Raw genomic sequence first — 18884 nt, 5'->3', positions numbered from 1 at the left:
AAGAAAGAGAAAATAACACTTTGTTTTCTATTAAAATCAACAAAATGCAATATATACAGATATCACACAGACCTGGGCCCTGGGAGAGGAGGGTCAGGCCCAGCCAAGCACAGGGAGGGAGGAAGGAAGGAGGGGTCAGTTCAGGACTGGGGAGGGAGCTTCTGGGCCCCATCCCCAGCCATCACTCAATCCTGCCTATGACTACCAGAAAGGAGGGGTGCACTCAGGCCTAACCCAGCCCCATCCCAAGAGAAGCAGGACTATACCGAGCTGAGGTCAGGAGTCGGGGTGGGCGGAGGAGCAGGAGGAGGAGGAGTAGGGACAGGGAGACGGGTGGGAGCACACACCACAGGCCTCATCCCACTTTCTGGGGGTTTGAGGCCCTCACTCCCTGCTCGTAGGTCACCCGCTGGCTGATGAGGTGTTGAGCGGCTTGCGTGGCCGCGGGGCTGCCAGGGATGGTGGCCCACCGGCTCCGCGTGCCTGGCAGGAACTCTCCCTTCTTGGAGATGTGGATGCGGGCGCCTGTCAGCTCCTGGTACTCCACCAACGTCTTGCCCCCCTTGCCCAGGATGGCTCCCACCAGGTTCTGAGGCACCGCAATCTCCAGCAGCTCTCAGCTGCCAACTTCTCCGCAGTCAGGAAGCCCCCAGCCGCCCCCGCGGCGCCAGCGGGCCACCCCCTCCGCCTGCCCCTCCACCCGCCCCGGCCCCGACGTAGCCATCGGCGGCGGCGGCCAAGGCAAAGGACCCCAGGGCCCCGGGGGGCGGGGGCGGAGGTGGGGCAGCCCCTCCGGCTGGCCCGGCCCCTGCTTCACCGGCGTAGGATGCCAGGAGGTTGGCAGCGGCGGCGGCGGCAGGGTTGGCACCGGCAGCCACGGCAGCCAGGCCCCCGGAGGCCGCGGCCGAGCTGAGGCCCAGGCCGAGGGAGTTGGTGTTGCAGCCGTAACTGGCCAGCGTGCTAAGCGCCGTGCTGATGGCCAGCAGATCGGTGCCTGAGAAGGCAGGCAGGGCGGCAGGGAAGGCTCCCACGCCCGCCAACCCCGCAGGGCCCAGCAGGCCAGAAGCGGCAGCGGCCGAGGCAGCGGCAGGCAGCGCATCAGCGGGGCTGGCGTCCGGCGAGCCGGTGGGGTTGGAGTTGGCCACGGGGCGGGCCACGTTGGTGTAGCTGATGTTCAGGCAGCTGCTGCTCTGCGGATCTTCCGTACCTTCTGCACGATGGCGCTCACGGCCTTGTGCACCCGCTCCGGTTCACCGCTGACCGTCACCACGCGCTCCTGCAGGTTGATGCCCTCCGGCTTCTGGGACAGCTGCACGCAGGCACCCGACTGTTCCATCACCGCCTTCACCGTCGCGCCCCCGCTTGCCGATGATCAGGCCCGCTGTGCTGTTGGGGACGATCAGCTTGGCCCGCATGGGGAGCCAGAGGGAGGGTCATCAGAGACGGAACAGTCACATTAGTCTACGACTTGCCTTCTCAAGTCATTCCCACCCTGACCCTCAAGCGTCCAAACTCAGGCTCGGTATGCCCCTTTGATAGGCATCAGTATGGTCCTACTGGTTGTTAGAAATACTGAACACTTTCCATATTGTTGGTGAAAAACGAGCTAGTACTGCAAGTCCCCTCAGTAGCCTCTCAGCCACTCTGTTCCACACCCCCTGGGACCTCCCTTCCCTCCAGCACTTCAAAGCTTAACGACTGACCCAGTGGGGGCCCTCCTGGACCCCCGCTCCAAGCTTGCCTTGGTGCCCACGCCCTTTTCTTACACTGAGTCTGACTCACAGCCCCTAGAAAAGGCCTCACAAGTCTCACTTTACAGATGAGCCACGCGAGGCCTAAGAGATGAAAGGACTTGCCCCAAGGTCACCCAGACAGGGAAGGAACTGAAACCCAGCCTCATGGGTTCCACTCCATTGTGCTCCCCGCTCTGTGGTGTGGTCACCTCACTCAACCACACTTTCGTTATTGTTGTGGGCTGAATTGCTGCCCCTCCCCACTCCCCAGTTCACATGTCAAAGTCCCAACCCTAGTACCTCAGAATATGGCTGTATTTGTCACATTCTGCATTTGGAGATTGGGTCTTTGTTATTAAGGTTCTGTTTTTTTAATGAGGCATTGGAGACTGAATCCAGGACCTCGTGCATGCAAGGCACAAGCTCTACCACTGAGCTACAGCCTCCCCCTTGGAGACTGGGTCTTTAAAGAGGCATTGAAGGTTCAGTGAGGTCATTAGGGTGGGCCCCTACCCAATATGGTTAGTGTCCTTGTAAGAAGAGATTAGGACACAGACATACACGGGGGGAAGACCATGTGAGGACACAGGGAGGAGATGGCCGACTAAAGACAAGAACAGAGGCCTCAGAAGAAATCAACCCTGTTGATACCTTGAGCTCAGATCTGTAGTCTTCAGAATTATGAGAAAATGAATTTGTTTAAGCCACCCAGTTCGTGTACTTTGTTACGCAGCCCTTGCGATCTAATACAGTTGTCTTATCTGGAAAATGACGGTAACAAAACCTTACAGCTGAGAAGATTGAGAAAACTGGTCACTTACATATGATGGTCCCCCTTTCAGTTTATAGGGCAGCCCATCCTTTTCAGCTACAAAGCTAATCAGTCTTAATTCCAGTGGGGATATTTCAAAACCAGATGTCTCCTTTCACATCTCCAAGAGCATTTCTACACATAAATTCCTGCTTCTCAGCCCTTCCCACGTTCCCCTCAGACCAGTGGATTCTACTCTCTGAAGCTCTCATCTCTGCCTCTCCTTTCCACCCACAAGCCAGACCCGAGGGGTGTTTGAGAAATTGTGGGAGTGGTTTTGGTTGTCATAGTACCTGGGGGGCAGATGCGGGCATTCAGTGAGCAGGGACCAGGATGTCTGCACCTGCAACATGAGAGTCAGATTCTCACAATGAAGAACCGTCCCAGGTCCTGTATGACTTTTGAATGTCCCCCTCAACATTCATGTTGGTGAAAGTCTATTTCCAAATCTCCCAACCTTCTGAAACATGTAAGTACCAAGTTTTGTTTTTGTTTTTGTTTGGCACGGTATGAAGATCTACTGAAATTTCCAGGAATGTAACTCTCAGTAAATCGAGGGATGATTGTACTTTGGTTCTTAACTTTGCCAAGAGTCATTCATCATTTGAGAAAACTGTGGCATCGGTAGTAATGCCACGTGTAAAACTTAAATCCAGGACTCTGCTCTGGATCACCGTGCTTGTCTCACTCAGGCCACGTTAGGTGTGAGCAGCTGACTATTTCATGATTTCTTCTACTGTGGTCTCCAAGCTGAGTATTTACATGTTAAAATTCATCTTACTTTCTAACAAATCAACTTCATTCACTTCTCCTTTATTTAAAAAAGTCTTACCGGATATAGAAGATGTACATCCATACAATGGAATATTATTTGGCAATCAATTTATCATCTAAACCTTTCTGGGGGGCAGGTAACTAGGTTTATTTATTTATTCATTGGAGGTACTGGGGATTGCACCCAGGACCTCATGTGAGCTTGAGCACGTGCTCTACCACTGAGCTATACCCTCCACGGGCAATCAATTTAAATGAACAAAGTCAGGATGCATGCTACCACATGGATGAACCTAGAAAACATTATGTGAAGGAAGTCAGGCACAAAAGACCACAGATTGTATAATTCCATTTATATGAATGTTCAGAATAGGCAAATCTATAGAGACAAAGTAGATTAATGGTGGCTTAGAGCAGGGGTGGAGGGAGCTGGGAGGGTTGAGGGGTGATAGCTAAGGGGATCAAGATTTCCTTTTGAGGAAATGAAATGTCCTAACATTGACTGTGGTGGTGGATGCTGAAGTCTGAATATAATAAAGCCATGGAACTGCACACTTGAAATGGGTCAATTGCATTTATGTGAATTATATCTCAATAAAACTGTTTAAAATCTTACAGATGTAGCTATGTTTATATATATATATATATATATATATATATATATATATATACACACACACACACATATATATACATAGTACATATACATAATTTCAGAGTAAAATGGGCATGGGAAAATATTTGCAGGAGAAAAGGGACATCAGGTGTGAAAGGGCTGAGAACTCTACACGCTGTTTCCTGATACCACTCTGACTTCACTCTTCCCTGCCCCTTGCTAACTCCATGGCAGACATATCAGATTCCCTGCAGTTCCTCCAACTTGATCAGCTCGGCCCAGACTCAGGGCCTTTGAACCTGCTGTTCCCTCATCTGGAATGCTCTTCCCTAGAAAAGGTGGCTCATCCCTCTTTCCATTCAGGTCTTTGCACAAATGCACCTCCTCAGAGAGACCTTCCCAAACCACCTGATGATCAAAGCTTGTCTACCTGTTTATGTCTCCAGCATCGACACCTCCAGACTTGTAACAGCCAACCTCACATCTCTAGTATGATGTTGCGTGGACATCCCAAACATAAAGTCCAAAATTGACTCCTTATCTTCCTCTTCAAAAGCACTTCTGCCATGGTCTTCCTCATTTCAGTAAACGGAAGATGCATCCATCCACCACTCAGGCCCAACCCTTACGAGTCCTCTCTTCCCTTTACAAGCAACATCCAATCAGCAATTCTGCTGGCTCTACCTTCAAAAATACATCCCAGACTATGCTAGATTAAAAGAGATTACTGAGGGGGGAGGGTATAGCTCAAGTGGTAGAGCGCATGCTCAGCATGCACAGGGTCTTGGGCTCAGTCCCCAGTACTGCCACTAAAAATAAATAAATAAACCTAGTTTCCTACCCCTCCCCCCAAAAAAGTTGAAAAAAAAAAGATTACTGAGGTATAACCACCAAATGCCATGCACAAACACTGACAGAATTATTAATAAAAAATATTCTAGAGATATAAAAGATATTTTGGGGCAATCTGAATATGTATTAATTTTACAGGAGTGATAATAGTAATATAATAATATAGGAGATTGTCCTTGTTCTTGGGAGATACATGCTGAAATATTTAGGAGTGAAGAATCATGAGGCCTACAACTTATTTTCAAATGGATCAGGAAAAAAGAAACAAAAAACCCATGTGTGTGTGTGTGTGTGTTTGTGGAGATAAAGCAGATGCTAACAATCAGTGAATCTAAGTGCAGTGTAGACAGAGTTCATTGTCTTGTTCTTTAAACATTTTCCAAATAAAATATTAAGAGAAAAAAAAGCCCCAGTATTTCCTTTCCTTCTCTGTTTTTCCTTCTTAGTCGTTTCACTCTCTGACATCCTACACATTCTATTTATTTACTTGTTTACTTTCTGCTTCCCATGAAAGAATTTAAGACCCATGGGGATAGAGATTTTCATCTGTATTGCTTACTACTGGGTTCTCAGTGCCTAGAGGAGTGCCTGGCACATGCTCAGCAAAGGGTGGGTGAATGAATGGATGGATGAAAAATGGATGATGACATGCCCAAAGGACCAAGCAGGAATGGGGCTGAGTGGAGGTGTGGCTCACCTAGTGGTGGTGGTGGGGTGTTTGTATATATGAATTTAGGTAGCCAAACTCAGCCTGATATGAGCTTTATAGACTAACTGGAAATTCTGACTTGTAAAATGTGAAGCATCCTAGTTTCTAAATCTTGGCAATCACTTAAAACTGCGTGAGAACCACTGTGCAGTAGCGAGGCCACCAGACTGCAATCTGTGCACACAAATCCCTGAAAAGCTGCCTTGGACTCTGGAGACGTCTGCTCAGGTTCAAGTCCTGACCCCACCACTGATGCTGGGCAAGGGACCTAATCTCTTTGAAACTCAGTTTTCTCATCTGTAAAATGGGGATAGTCATATCTCTTCCATAGGATTACTGTGAGGTCTAACAGAGATCATGCATGAAATGATGAGTTAGAAATTCAACCACGGCCACAGTCAGCTAGAACTGCACATGGCTGCCCTTCAGGCAACATGCAGTGCCTACCACTGCCAGGTTATAAAGAGCTGCCTCCCCTCAGTTATGTTTCTGCTTGTCCCTTTGAGCATGTTATCATCCATGCATTCAAACCAGCAACATTTGCTGAGCACCTACTATGTGCCAAGCATTGGGTGCCATGAGAGCATGCACTTAATATGTACCCATAGTAGGTGGTCAAGAAATGGTTGTCATTGTTATCCCTATGGGTGGACCTGGATTTAAATCCCACATCTGTGGTATAGCCACTTGGGAAAAAAGTCTGGCAGTTCTTAAAAAAGGTTAATATTCATAAAAGTCATAGATCATGTGACCCAGAAATTCCACCCTAGGTATATACCCCAGAGAATTGAAAACATATGTCCACACATACGTTCATTAGCAACATTATTCATAATAGCTAAAAAGTAGAAACAACCCAAATTTCTATCAAGTCGTGAATAGACAAACAAAATGTGGTATATCCATACAATGAAATGTTATTTGACCACAAAAAGGAATGGAGTTTTTAAAAAAAATGAGGGGGGATTAGGTTTATTTATTTAATGGGGGTACTGGGGATCAAACCCAGGACCTTGTGCATGCTAAGCCCGCACTCTACCACTGAGCTATAGCCTCCCCACCAGAAATGGAGTTTTGATAAATGCTATAATATGGATGAATCTTGAAGACATTATATATTAAGGAAAAGAAGCCAGACACAAAATGCCACAGAAATAGCACTCAACTTATGTAAACTATTCAGAATAGGCAAATCCATAGACACTAAAAGCAGACTAGTGGTGGGAAGGGGGCAGAGAGGGAGGGGACTGGGGGAATGGAGAGGAACTGTTGATGGGTATGGGGCTTCTTTTTGGGGTGGTGAAAATGTTTTGGAATTAGATAGTGATGATCAATTTGCAACTCTGTGATTATACTGAAACCATTGAATTATACATTTAAAAATAATGAACGATACAGTATGTGGATTATCAAAACAGCTGTTATTTTGAAGAAATCATTAGGAAAAAAAGAAGTCTTGACAAGTCAAGGGGATAGAACAGAAGAATGTACAAAATCAGACCTAAGAGTAAAGGGGTATTTAGTATGTGATACAGCATTTCAGATCAATGGGGGAAGGATGGAACCTTTTCATCCAAGGAACAGTGTTCACTCCGTACTTGTTTCTTCATCTCTGAAACTGACAAAACCACAGCTACTCTATACAAACATTGGGAATACTGAATGACTGAAGTGACCTTCTACTGCCTGGCACATGGGAAGCCCTCAGAAAACAGCAGCTGCCTTCATGATCGGCCCAGATCGCAGAACCACAGCATCTTAGAGAGATATGCAGGTGCAGTTCAATAGAATCCTGGAGTCCCAGGATGTCAGAACAGTAGACTCTAAGAATAATATATGTCTAGAATGTTGGAATCACAGAGCCACAGAGTTATAGGAGTTTTAGAGCCAGAAAGACCTCAGAGACCATCTGCCCCAGGCAGTTGCAAGTCTGGAGATTTAAAAATAACAGTAACAACAACAACAACAGTAGCAGCAGCCCAGTAGCTTCTAGCAGTGCATACCACATGCCAGACACTTTTCTAAATACTTTCATATAGTAGCTTACTTAATCTTGGCAACAACCCTACAAGGCAGGTACTATGATTATCACATTTTATAGACTGGGAAACAGGGGCACAGAGAGGTAAGGAAATCGCTTAGAATCACACAGAAAGTGAATAGTAGTGCCAGGATCTTATCCCAGGCCACAGTTCATGTTAAGATTCCCAGGCATTCTTCCCAGGAATTCTGATTCACTGGCTTCAGGCTGCAAGGGGTTTTTTTTGTTCTGTTTATTTGTTTTTGAGGGGATTGGGTTTATTTATTTATTTACTTATTTATTTATTTAAATGGAGGAACTGGGGATTGAACCCAGGACCTCGTGCATGCTAAGCATGGGCTCTACCACTGACCTATACCCTCCCTCGAGAAATCTGTGTTTTAAGCTACCTAGATGATTCAGATACCAACCAGGGCTGAGAACCACTGGTCTAGCCCAGAGGTGGCAAATCTGGTGATGCTCTGGCCAGAGCCAGCCCACAGCCACACAGCAGTTTAAAAACTAAGCCAACCTTGAAAAATCAATTATTTTAAAATATTTTGGGCTTCTTTTGAAAACTGTGGAAGATGTGGTAACACTATGTCCACATTCACAAAGGGCAAGAATCAAGTCATGCTGAGCTTCTCTCTTTAGGGAGGGTATTATATCTCTATGATGAGGCCACAGTCCCCAATCCTTTATGTTCCATTTCTGAATCCTGGAGGCATTGAAATTAAAAATCCCTGGTTTGGCCCGGCTTCCCCACTGTAAAGGAAGGGAAGCTGAGGTATACAGAAGGGAAGAAGCAGAGTAACACAGCAAATCCAAGGCAAATAGGGAACAGACCTGCCTCCTGAGTCAAAAATCCCATAACAACAGCTAACATTTTTGGAAAACTTTCTATGCCTTAGGCATACATGCTCAGTGCTTTTCAAACATTAATGAATGCTAACCATCACTCTTAAGTAGTTACCATAATAAACCTCATTTTATATGGAGAAATCAGGTAACTTGCTCAAGGTCACTCAGGTAAGAAGTATCAGAGTAAAATTCAACTCAACATCTGATTCCGGAGCCTGAGCCTTCAGCCATCAACTTTCTCATTCTTTGGAACCCACGAGTAATAAGGCAGAGAAAAATCTTGATTCTGTAACATTTCGACTCCACTAAGTCAGAGTTCTGTGGCTTAGGGGGTGGGGTGGGAAGCTCAGGCACAGATGGTGCTGACCCCATTTTCCCTGTAACATGTACAAACTCTTGATGAACCCGGAGCCCCTTGCGGCCACGACCAAGGCGGAGGGAGGAGGCAATACCCTCGCCTCCTGTAAAGTGAGTAAGCTGTGGCCTGCTGATAGGACGCGGTTCAGAAGAGGCCTGGCAGGGCGCAAGGAGCGGAGCTGCGTCAGCACCAAGGACAGCAGCCGCGCTCCAAGCCCTCCGTCTTTTTTGGGAATGCTCCGCTCTGCAGCATTCTTCCGCGGTTTTCTGCCACCGTTTCCCCACGAGCTTGGAGGGACTCAGGCCCGTGGTCTACCTCACCCCAGAGCCACAAGAATTCCCAACAATTCCAGCTTCATTTTGCCGAGGCCCTCTTCTGCTTTTAGGCAGACGTTAAGGAACCCTCACAAGAGGGCTGTCCGTCTGCCCAGAACTTCTTGTCTCTTTGCATCGTGCGCTCATGTGGGAGCTGAGAAGGGTAGAGAAAACAGGGAATTTACTGCAGTCAACCCCGCGTTCTCCTCCTCCTTGGATCCGTAGCCAGTCAGGACCACGCTGCCAAGAGCTTTGAGGCAAGCCCACCTGTCTGGTACCCACGGTGGTCCTGGCAATCGGAGAGGCCTGTGAAGTGATTGGATCTGCTCCTTGCCAAGTCCCTACGCCACCCCCCGTAACCCAAGAGGCTCTGCCATCCTCCTTACAGAGACCTGCCCCTCTATCCCTAAGGAAACACCATTTCTCCAAAATGGTGGTCACTCCTATTCAGTAGTTAACAGAGAGATGAAGTACCAGAGGCCATTTCTAAACTTTTCTGTATGTAGATGAGGTGTTACTGAGGTTACTTCCGGTGAGAACAGGAAGTGGGAAGCAGATGGTTTTGGAAAGACAGTGGGATGAGGTGGAAGGGAGAAGAGGATCTAGAGAATCCAGGAAGGAGGTATAAGGAAGGGGGTCTGGGTCAGATTGTCCCAGACCTTTACTCTCTGAATCAGATCACCCTAAGAGGTCTGGAGTCCTTAGGCTGACTCCCCAGTAGTGGAGTTACTATGCATTTGATTGATAAACACTTTATAGCCATTATCCCATTGAACGTCCATTGCAGTCCAGTGATGTGGAAGAATTATCTTCTCCCAGAGCCCCACCAGCATTACAGAAACACAATCTCTGGCCCTGCTAACATGCTTGGCTCTGTCAGGGTTCATTGCGGTTTGCGGTTGAAGGATGTTGACCACCTCAGGCTTGGTCATTGCTTGTGGGATTTCTCAGACCTTCTCAGCAATAAAGCTGTGCACAGCATTCAAAGCGTCTGCTGTGCCCTGTACCAGGCATACTCGCTCTGTGGTTCCTGTGGAGCAAGGAAGAGAGGGCACACTCATCAGATAGGAAAAGGGGCACTCCTGAGAGACAGGTCCCATTTAAAGGAAAGAGAAAACTGAGGTCCAGAGAGTGGACCTGACTAGCCCCAGGTCACATGGTAAGTCTGGGCAAGCTGGCATGGGCTCCCAGACCTTGATGGGTAGCTGGGAGAGTGAGTGGAATCCCTGTTTCATTATCTGCACTTCCTGTCCCTCCCTTAAAACAACCCCAAGGGATGGAAGAACGATGCTTAAGTGATTTGCAATGCCCACAGCAGACCTGGGCAAGGGAGACAGGGCTCAGCTGCCTCTTCCCAGTCCTTGCTGGCTTTCAGTTGCTTTGGCAACCATTCACTCCCTCACCACTCCCCTCCTCCACCTTCTAGAAGCCGAGAGCTCAGGCCTGCAATGGTTGCCACAGTAACTGGAACCCCCTTATCGGTGTGGCTGGCCAGGTCCTCAGCCTACCCCCAGGGGGACGAGGGACGAGGCCCCATTGGTATGGCAACCCCTGAAAGCCTGCAGCGACGGCCTCTGGGCTTTTGGAGTGGATGGGGAAGGGCTGGGGGATGGGGGAGACAGGAGAGGGGCCTGAGTGCCTGCCTGGACCCACCAGATGGAGGGCTCAGGGGTGGGGGAGGGCATGGGTGTGGATAGGGGAGAGTAGAGTAGGTCAAAGGTAACTCGTGAAAGACTGGAGACAGGGGGATGGAGAAAGGAGGGTAGGGTGGATGCCTTTACTGGAGATCTCCAGATATTGGCTGTGGTTCTGAGCTGGTCATCCTTATGGTGTGTGTGTGTGTGTGTGTCAGTGTGTGTTGGGGGGCAGCAAGAAAAAGAAGCTAACTGGATGATGTTGGCATATATGTGTATGGGAGAGAGACTCTGGGTGACACTGACTGGCCAGTGTGAGTACATCTGTGAGGCTGTTTGGGTGAGTGGTGTGTGTGTACTTGTGTATACTTGGGCAGGACTGGATGAATTATCTACGTATGTGTATGTTCAGGAAAGAGCAGGAGAGACCGAGATACAAACTGCATGACATAGTGATTCCAAAAAGATGTTTGTGTGTACTCTTGTGTGTAGGAAAGACTTTGGTGTTGCTGTGCTGTTCAAGGTTATGTACACTGTTTGTGAGACTGAGCTGGATGTCCGTAAGGGTTTGAGAGTAAGAAACAAAAAATTCCACGAAGCAGCATTGCCATCTCTCAGCTGGGCATGCCAATCTTGCTGTGTGTCTGAGTGTCACTGTCTTGGGTCACTTGTGTAGTTGACATCCCCCATCTCCTTTGGGCCACTGTTCCGCACTCTTACTCCCCTCCACCCCAGAACAATGGCTTGGTCTGAGCCAAGCGTGAGTCAGCGTGCAGGCTGCCTTCGTCTGGTTGTAAATAGGAAAGGGTGTGGGTCAGGGTGGGAACTGGGGGGTGGGGTGGCCCCAGGGAGAGCCCAGCTGAAGTGGCCAGGCTCTCCATCTCTGTGAGGCTTCCTTCCAGCTCAGGGAGCCTGTGATCTCACATCCCCTTGTGGTTCTTAACCAGGGTCCACAGGGGCTTTGGGGGACTCAGTTAAACCCTGAAAGAATGTCTAATAATAACAGCTGGTGCTTACATAACACCGATCGCCAGGAACAATTCTAAGCACTTTACATATATTTGTTCACTTTAATATATGATTTACTGGTAAGGACACTAAGGCACAGAGCTCTGGGGTTTGTCCAAGTTCCCTCAGCCAGTAGTGAAAGATCAGGGTTTCGGACCCCAGGTGTCTGGCTTCAGAGTCTGGGCTGTTAACCACTGAGCCACTTTCTGCTTTTTGGCACCCACAGGCCCCCTAAATTTCTAGTTTTTGCCCAAATTCATTATCCCACTCCCCATCAACATAACCAGGAAGCCTTCCTTACTCCTACTGGGAAATCATATTCAGAAAATGTTAAATCCAAGCCCCAATTTCTAGTAAAGATGAATTCTCCTTGCACAAATCATGCTGGACATAAAATTTGATATAGTGATTTTTTTAAGCTATTTTTCCCCCTGGAGAAAGTAGGTATCAAGGTGGAGGAGGCTACACTGTGCAGTGTCTCTCACCAGTTGGTCCTGATAGATAGATAGATATTTTTAATTCCAAAAGTACTTCCAAAGAGGTTATACATGCTTAAGCTGTTACCAGAGAAATTCTTAGGAATTATTTTATAGCAGCTAGTGGAGACGAGATACCCAGAAGCTCAAGAAAAATGGTAGATACATTGGTTTGCATAACACCTTTAATGTGGGGGGGAAAAAACCCACACAAAGTTAAAAAAATAACAAATTGGGAAAAAACATCTTCAACAGATATGAGAGACAAAGGGTTATTCTCTCGTACAAAGAGCTCTTTCAAATTAATAAGACAGAACAAGAGAAATATGAGTGAGTGACATGAAAAGGAAATTTACCAATAAAAAGGTGAAAATAGGTTCAAGCTCCCTGAAGATCAAAGAAATGGAAATTAAGTCAGGAGAGCATCTCCCCTAGCAGACTTGTCACGGTATGTCTGATAAAACAGATTGTTGGTAAACACGTGGTAAAATGTACAGTACCAAAAAATATTGATGCTACAAGAAATTGTTACATTTTATAGGCTAGTTCGTCCACATCTATCAAATATGAAACACAAAATACAAAACGTGCATATCCTCTTTTTCACTTTTCAAAATTTATTGCTAGAAGGTAACCCCACAGTTACGCAAAGATGAAATATAAGGATGTTCAGTGCAGTATTGCTAGTAATAGCAAAATGGAAATGAACAAAGAAAGCAGTCTAAATGTTAAATTGTTCAATAAATGACAGGCACATAGGATAAAGTATTATTCAGCCTTGAAAAAGTATGATGTAGAGCCATGTTCACTACAAGGAAAGATACTCGTGTATCCACATTGCAGTTTTCAGGGCAGTAGTAGTGGTAAAGCAGGTTATAAAACTGTAGTAAGAATACTACTGAGCCATAAAAAAGACTAAAGTAATGCCATTTGCAGCAACATGGATGGACCTGGAGATTGTCATTCTAAGTGAAGTAAGCCAGAAAGGGAAAGACAAATACCATATGATATCACTCATATGTGGAATCTAAAAAAGTGACACAAATGAACTTACTTACAAAACAAACAGACTCACAGACATAGGAAACAAACTTATGGTTACAGGGTCGGGGGGAGCAGGTGGGAAAGGATAAATTGGGAGTTTGAGATTTGCAGATACTGACTAATATATACAAAATAGATAAACAAAAGGCTCATACTGTATAGCACAGGGAACTATATTCAATATCTTGTAATAACCTATGGTGAAAAAGAATATGAAAATGAATATATGTATGTTCATATGTGACTGAAGCATTGTGCTGTAGACCAGACATTGATAGAACATTGTAAACTGACTTTAATTCAATAAAATATATATATACAAGAAAAAAATTATAGTAAGAGCCCAGTTTATTTTAAAAATAGAACAAAACTATTTGCACATACACACAATACAGTCACCATATTTGTGTGTATGTATATACGTACATACGTGAATGTACATCAATGTATGTGTATATATACACATTGATATATATCCATTGATATTCAGGAGAAAGAAGAATTTTTGCTAAAATATTGGGTTAGGGAATTATGAATGATTTAACTTTTCTTTATGTTTTTATATATTCTATTTCTTTAAAATGTATTTAATTTCAAAAAGAAGTTATTATATATAACTTCTTTATATATATATTATATATATATATATACTTTTTTTTTTCTTTTTCAGTGGAGGTACTGGGCATTGAACCCACAATCTCACGCATGCTAAGCATACACTCTACCACTGAGCTATATCCCTACCCCCTAAGATTAAAGAAAAAAAAATTCTGGTCAACAGACGGGAGCAGAAGTGTGAGGCCATTTCCGGGGCTGACCCCTAAGCCTCCCACCCCCCCCCACTCCCTCTCGTCCCATGTCCTCTGACATGAGCCAGAGATCCTGTGATGGAACCACTTTGGGGAAGCCTGGCTCCCTCAATGACCCTGTGGGGCCCCACCCCTCACTCCCAGTGGTCCCCCAGTGGGAAAGGGAAATTAATCTTTATGGGGTTTAGTCATTCTTTCAAGGCTGTTGGTTACAGCAGTTAACCTCTCTTGACTAATACAGAAAATATCCGATGAACTCCACCAAACATTGACCAGAGTCAGTCACGTGGCTCCACCTGGAAGCACGGACCCTGGGAGAAATCACCTTCCCATGTGTCCGAGAGGAAGAGAAACTGCTTCAGAGAACCCACCTCACCGTTTCTGCCCACTGTCCAGGGGAGGAAGGTTCTGAGTCTGGCAGACGCCTGTCGTTTACACTCATGTGGTTCGAGGGGAGATCTTAGCCTCACCGTGTCCTGGAGGATAAGATAGCCCTCACGAAAATCTATCCCCATTGCTCTAAACAACCTCCTAATAAATAATTCAGTGTCCTATGTAGCTCGATATTCTAAAGGAGTCAGATGATGCCAGCATGCCTGTCTCTGGAAAGGAATTGGTTTCTTCCCTCTCTTGCCCCTATGGTTTAGATAATTTCTCTTTCTGGTTTATGCATCTGTAAATTTTGCGATGGAGTTTAGTCTCAAAATAGAGTTTCTGGGCCTGGAAGGCTGTGGGACCTGAAACAACAGTGACCCTGGGAGCTCTGCTGTGCCCTGGGTCTCTGTCCGACCCCTCGGTGTCATCTCAGTCAGAACGCCAAGTGAAGCATCAGAGTGGGGCAGGCCCGAGCCCTTCAGAAGGCAAAGGATGAAGCCCAGAAAATCAATTAACGTATGGCCAGAACTAAAACCAGAAACCCAAGATCTGGAAGCTGGAAAAATGAGGCTGACATGATTTTATTATCTGGGTAAAGTGAGACTGGGGCAAGGGATTCAGGCAGCTAACTTTTCTTTCTTTCTTTCTTTCTTTCTTTCTTTCTTTCTTTCTTTCTTTCTTTCTTTCTTTCTTTCTTTCTTTCTTTCTTTCTTTCTTTCTTCTTCCTTCCTTCCTTCCTTCCTTCCTTCCTTCCTTCCTTCCTTCCTTCCTTTCTCTTTCTTTCTTTTTTAAGCTTATTATTTTTAGTTGAAGTATAGTTGATTTACAATGTTGTGTTAATTTCTGGTGTACAGCATAGCGATTCAGATACACACACACACACACACACACATTCCTTTTCATATGCTTTTTCATTATAGGCTATTACAAGATATTGAATATAGTTCCCTGTGCTCTACAGTAGGAACTTGTTGTTTATCTATTTTATATATAGTAGTTTATGTCTGCAAATCCCACAAAGCAGGGGCTTCTCACACACTGGGACTTATCCTGAGAATGTCGGGGAGCCTGACTTTGCAAAGGAAGATGAAACTGGACCCACCTGGTGGGTGGGAGTGGTAAGGAGACCAGGGGGGCAGCAGCTGGGGGTGGGTGTAGGGAAGGGGGAAGCACTGCCTCCCCTAATTCTGGACCTGTCCAGGGCACACCCAAATCCATCTAGGCACCCTCTCCTCTGAATGTTAATTTCTGCTCTACTGTCCCTGAACGTGCCGTAAGCATTTATTTAGTCGAGAGGCATGAACACGCTCCTTGAGAATTCGCTCTTCTGGTCACCAAATTTATTCATATGAAAACCTTCAGGCTCCATGTTCAACTTCCCAGAGCCTCTGAGCTGAGGCTGGTCGAGAAAAGAGAGCCCAAATCAGGGCCTTATTTATTCTACTATGCTGAGTTTTGATCCCAGAGCCCTTTAATTTGGCACTTAATGTCCTCTTTTCTCATATATTCTCCCAGTTTGCCACAGTAAAAGTTAGCCATCATCCTAAGATGTTTTGTCCACCTACCAAAAGTGATTCAGACCTTGTCACCAGTCAGCTGGTGAGTGATCCAATTCCAAAATCCGGTCTTGGAGACTGCTTTCTTGTCCCTCTCTCCCAAATAGGGTCTCCTAAAAAAGGGTGGGCCTTAGTGGCCCAGAAAAAAAAAGAGCCCTTTAATTTGGAATCTATGACTTTCTCTTGGGGCATGGACTGTTGGGCTTGGACTGGTTAATTGGGAATGAGAAGGTCTGATCATGCTTCCTGGGAGAGGCTGAGAGTCCACATTTCTGCCTAAGGAAACCCATGTTCAAAACTTTCCCTGAAGACAGCGGCTCCAGCACTGGTTCTTAGCCAAAAAGAGGAACTGGCTTAATAGTTTGTGGGACCCAGTGCAAAATCAAAATACGGTGCCGCTTGTTTAAAATTGATGGAGACTGTCAAGATGGTGACAGCTGAGCGCCAAACCCAGTGTGAGGCTCCTCGAGGTGTGGGGTCCTGAGTGAAACACAGGTCACGGCCCCTGATGCCGATCCTGCCCACAGGTTTCCTTCAAATTATACGAAGTCAAACTCAGTGCCAGTTTTCCCTTCCTTGGATGTGTGTTTTCCTTGTGTACCTCCTTATTGTATTTAATGGTGCCACTGTCTACCTGGGCCAACAACTGAGGATCACCCCCAATTTCTTTCTCTCCCTCACCTCACCATCCAGTTGGTGACTATTCCTATGGATTTTACTGGAAAACTTTCTTTTTCAGTAAATCTTATCCTAACCCCTATCCTGGTGGAGACTCTTTTTACCTCTCTCTCTGCCTGGATCTGCCCTCCAAAATGAGCTCTTTAAATTGCTAACCACATCACTGCCCTACTTAAAAGCCTTCATGATACACTCTACTACATATAAAATAGATAAACAACAAGGACCTACTGTACAGCACAGGGAACTATATTCAATATCTTGCTATAACCTATAATGGAAAAGAATATGAAAAAGAATACATACATATGTATAATCCAATCACTTTGATGTACAACTGAAACGTTGTAACTCAACTATACGTCACTAAAAAAAATAAAAATAAAAATAAGAACCTACAGAATAAAACCCAGATGACTTAGTATGACACACGTCATCCTCTGCAAGCTGGCTCCGCCCTCCTGCCGGAGCACTGCCTGTCTCACCGCTGATGCTCCAGTAATACTAAGTTATGAGGGATCCCCACACGCTCTGTGCCGAGTTCAGCCACGGTTCCCTCTTAGGCTGTTCCTTCTGTCAGAATACCCTTCCCCCTTTTCCTTAGGTTACCTCCTGTGGTATGGCCCCCAAAGATATCCAGTTCTAAGATTCTGCAGATGTGACTGTGTTGTGAATCTTGAGAGGGAGAGATTATCCCAGATTATCTAGGTGGTCACCAAATGCCATCAGAGTAGAAGGAAGTAGAAGGTCTCACTACACAGAAGAGGAGACGTGACAATGGAGCAGTTAGACTTGAAGATACTTCAGTGGTGTCCTTGGAGATGGAGGAAGAGACCATGAGCCGAGGAGTACCTGGAATGCAGCTCTGGAACCTGGCCAAGGCAGGAATGGGTTCTCCCCTAGGGCAGCCTTCTCAACACCTTGATTTTGACCCAGAGAGATCTGTCTCAGACTTCTGACCTGCAGAACTAGAAGAGAATAAATGTGTATCACTTGGAGCTCCCAAATTTGTGGTTATTATGGGAAATATGGAGAATTAACAGAGCTCCCTCCCTCTCCGCCACCCCCTGGGCTGAGTGCCCATCTCTGCACCCATCACACCTACTGCATTGTCCTGACAGCACATTTCCAATTTCCCCATTAGGCCTTGTGCTCTTGGAAGGCAGAGACCATGTACAGGTCCCTTTTATATCCCTGGTGCCTAGCCCAGTGCCTGGGACAGAACAGTACCTCATAAATATTTATTGAGTTGAACTTCCCCGCAGGGTGAAAAGCAGAGCAAGGGGGGTGCTGGGGGAGGGGAAACCATCTACTTTCAGCGGAAGAGGTTACTCTTTCTATGACCACAGTCTTCACTGCTCTCTTCAGCCCTCAGACCCACCGCACCTGTAACCTGCCTCCACTGACGGCTTGCTGTAATTGCTGCTACAGAAAACTTGCATGCACTCTAAGTGGCTCGCAGCCTAAACAATAAGATATTTGCCCGAATTATTGCCCAGGAACTTGGAGTCAGCTGTGTCCAGTTCAAATTCCCGCCGGTTAACACTGGTTAGGACCATCGACCCTCCAACTGGGCATGGGCTAGTGTTGCTCCGTGACCTTATGACATCAGAGGGTCCAAAACTCCACCCTCAGAATGTGCTCACACCACCATTTTCTTTTTTTTAATTTTGTAAATTGAAGTATAGTTGATTGGCAATCTTAAGATAGTTTCTGGTATACAGCATAGTGATTCAGTTATACATAGTTTCCTTTTCATATTCTTTCTCATTTTAGGTTATTACAAGATATTGAATGTAGTTCAAAGAAATATATAGGGAACAAACTTAACACCATCATTTTCTGAGCACGCGTCCCATGAAGAAGCCTGAAGCTTAGCTGCATCCGTGCAGAACACAGTTACCGCCCCTTTTTCTTATTTCCAATCACCTTTCCCCAGCTCCCCATGCCTCAGTTGTATCCCATAAAAACCCTGAGCCCCCCCACCTCTCAGGAGGAGGGTTTGAGGTTTGTTTTCCCATCTCCTTGCTTGGCTGCCTCGTGAATAAGCCTTTTTCTCTGCTGCAAACCTTCTCAGCCTCGGGCTGGCTGTGTGTCAGGCGAAACGAGCCTGGTTCAGCCTCAGGAGTATGGAGGAACCCGGCACGTTATAAACCAGGGTTAGGACTTCTCCAATGGAAAGAGACAGCGGTCCCAGAGCAAGACAATCATTTAAATGATTTTGGTAGTTTGTTTTATAGAGAGCAGTCTTCTCAG

The 18884-nt window shown here is 46.1% G+C and overlaps 1 protein-coding gene across 1 annotated transcript; it reads right to left on the bottom strand.

Annotated features, from left to right (window-relative positions):
* Positions 1-271: 271 nt before the first annotated feature.
* Positions 272-18187, bottom strand: LOC102514424 (RNA-binding protein Nova-2). The gene is given in 7 exon segments (XM_032473836.1): positions 272-618; positions 621-668; positions 671-1204; positions 1207-1360; positions 1362-1410; positions 9913-10078; positions 18112-18187. Coding segments are annotated over 7 exon segments (1290 nt in total). The 3' UTR covers positions 272-355.
* Positions 18188-18884: the final 697 nt, after the last annotated feature.

Source organism: Camelus ferus, chromosome 35, assembly GCF_009834535.1.
Source record: "Camelus ferus isolate YT-003-E chromosome 35, BCGSAC_Cfer_1.0, whole genome shotgun sequence".
NCBI classification, from domain to species: Eukaryota; Metazoa; Chordata; class Mammalia; order Artiodactyla; family Camelidae; genus Camelus; species Camelus ferus.
The sequence above is the reverse complement of the archived record's forward strand: the minus strand, read 5'-3'. Positions and strand labels throughout refer to the sequence as shown.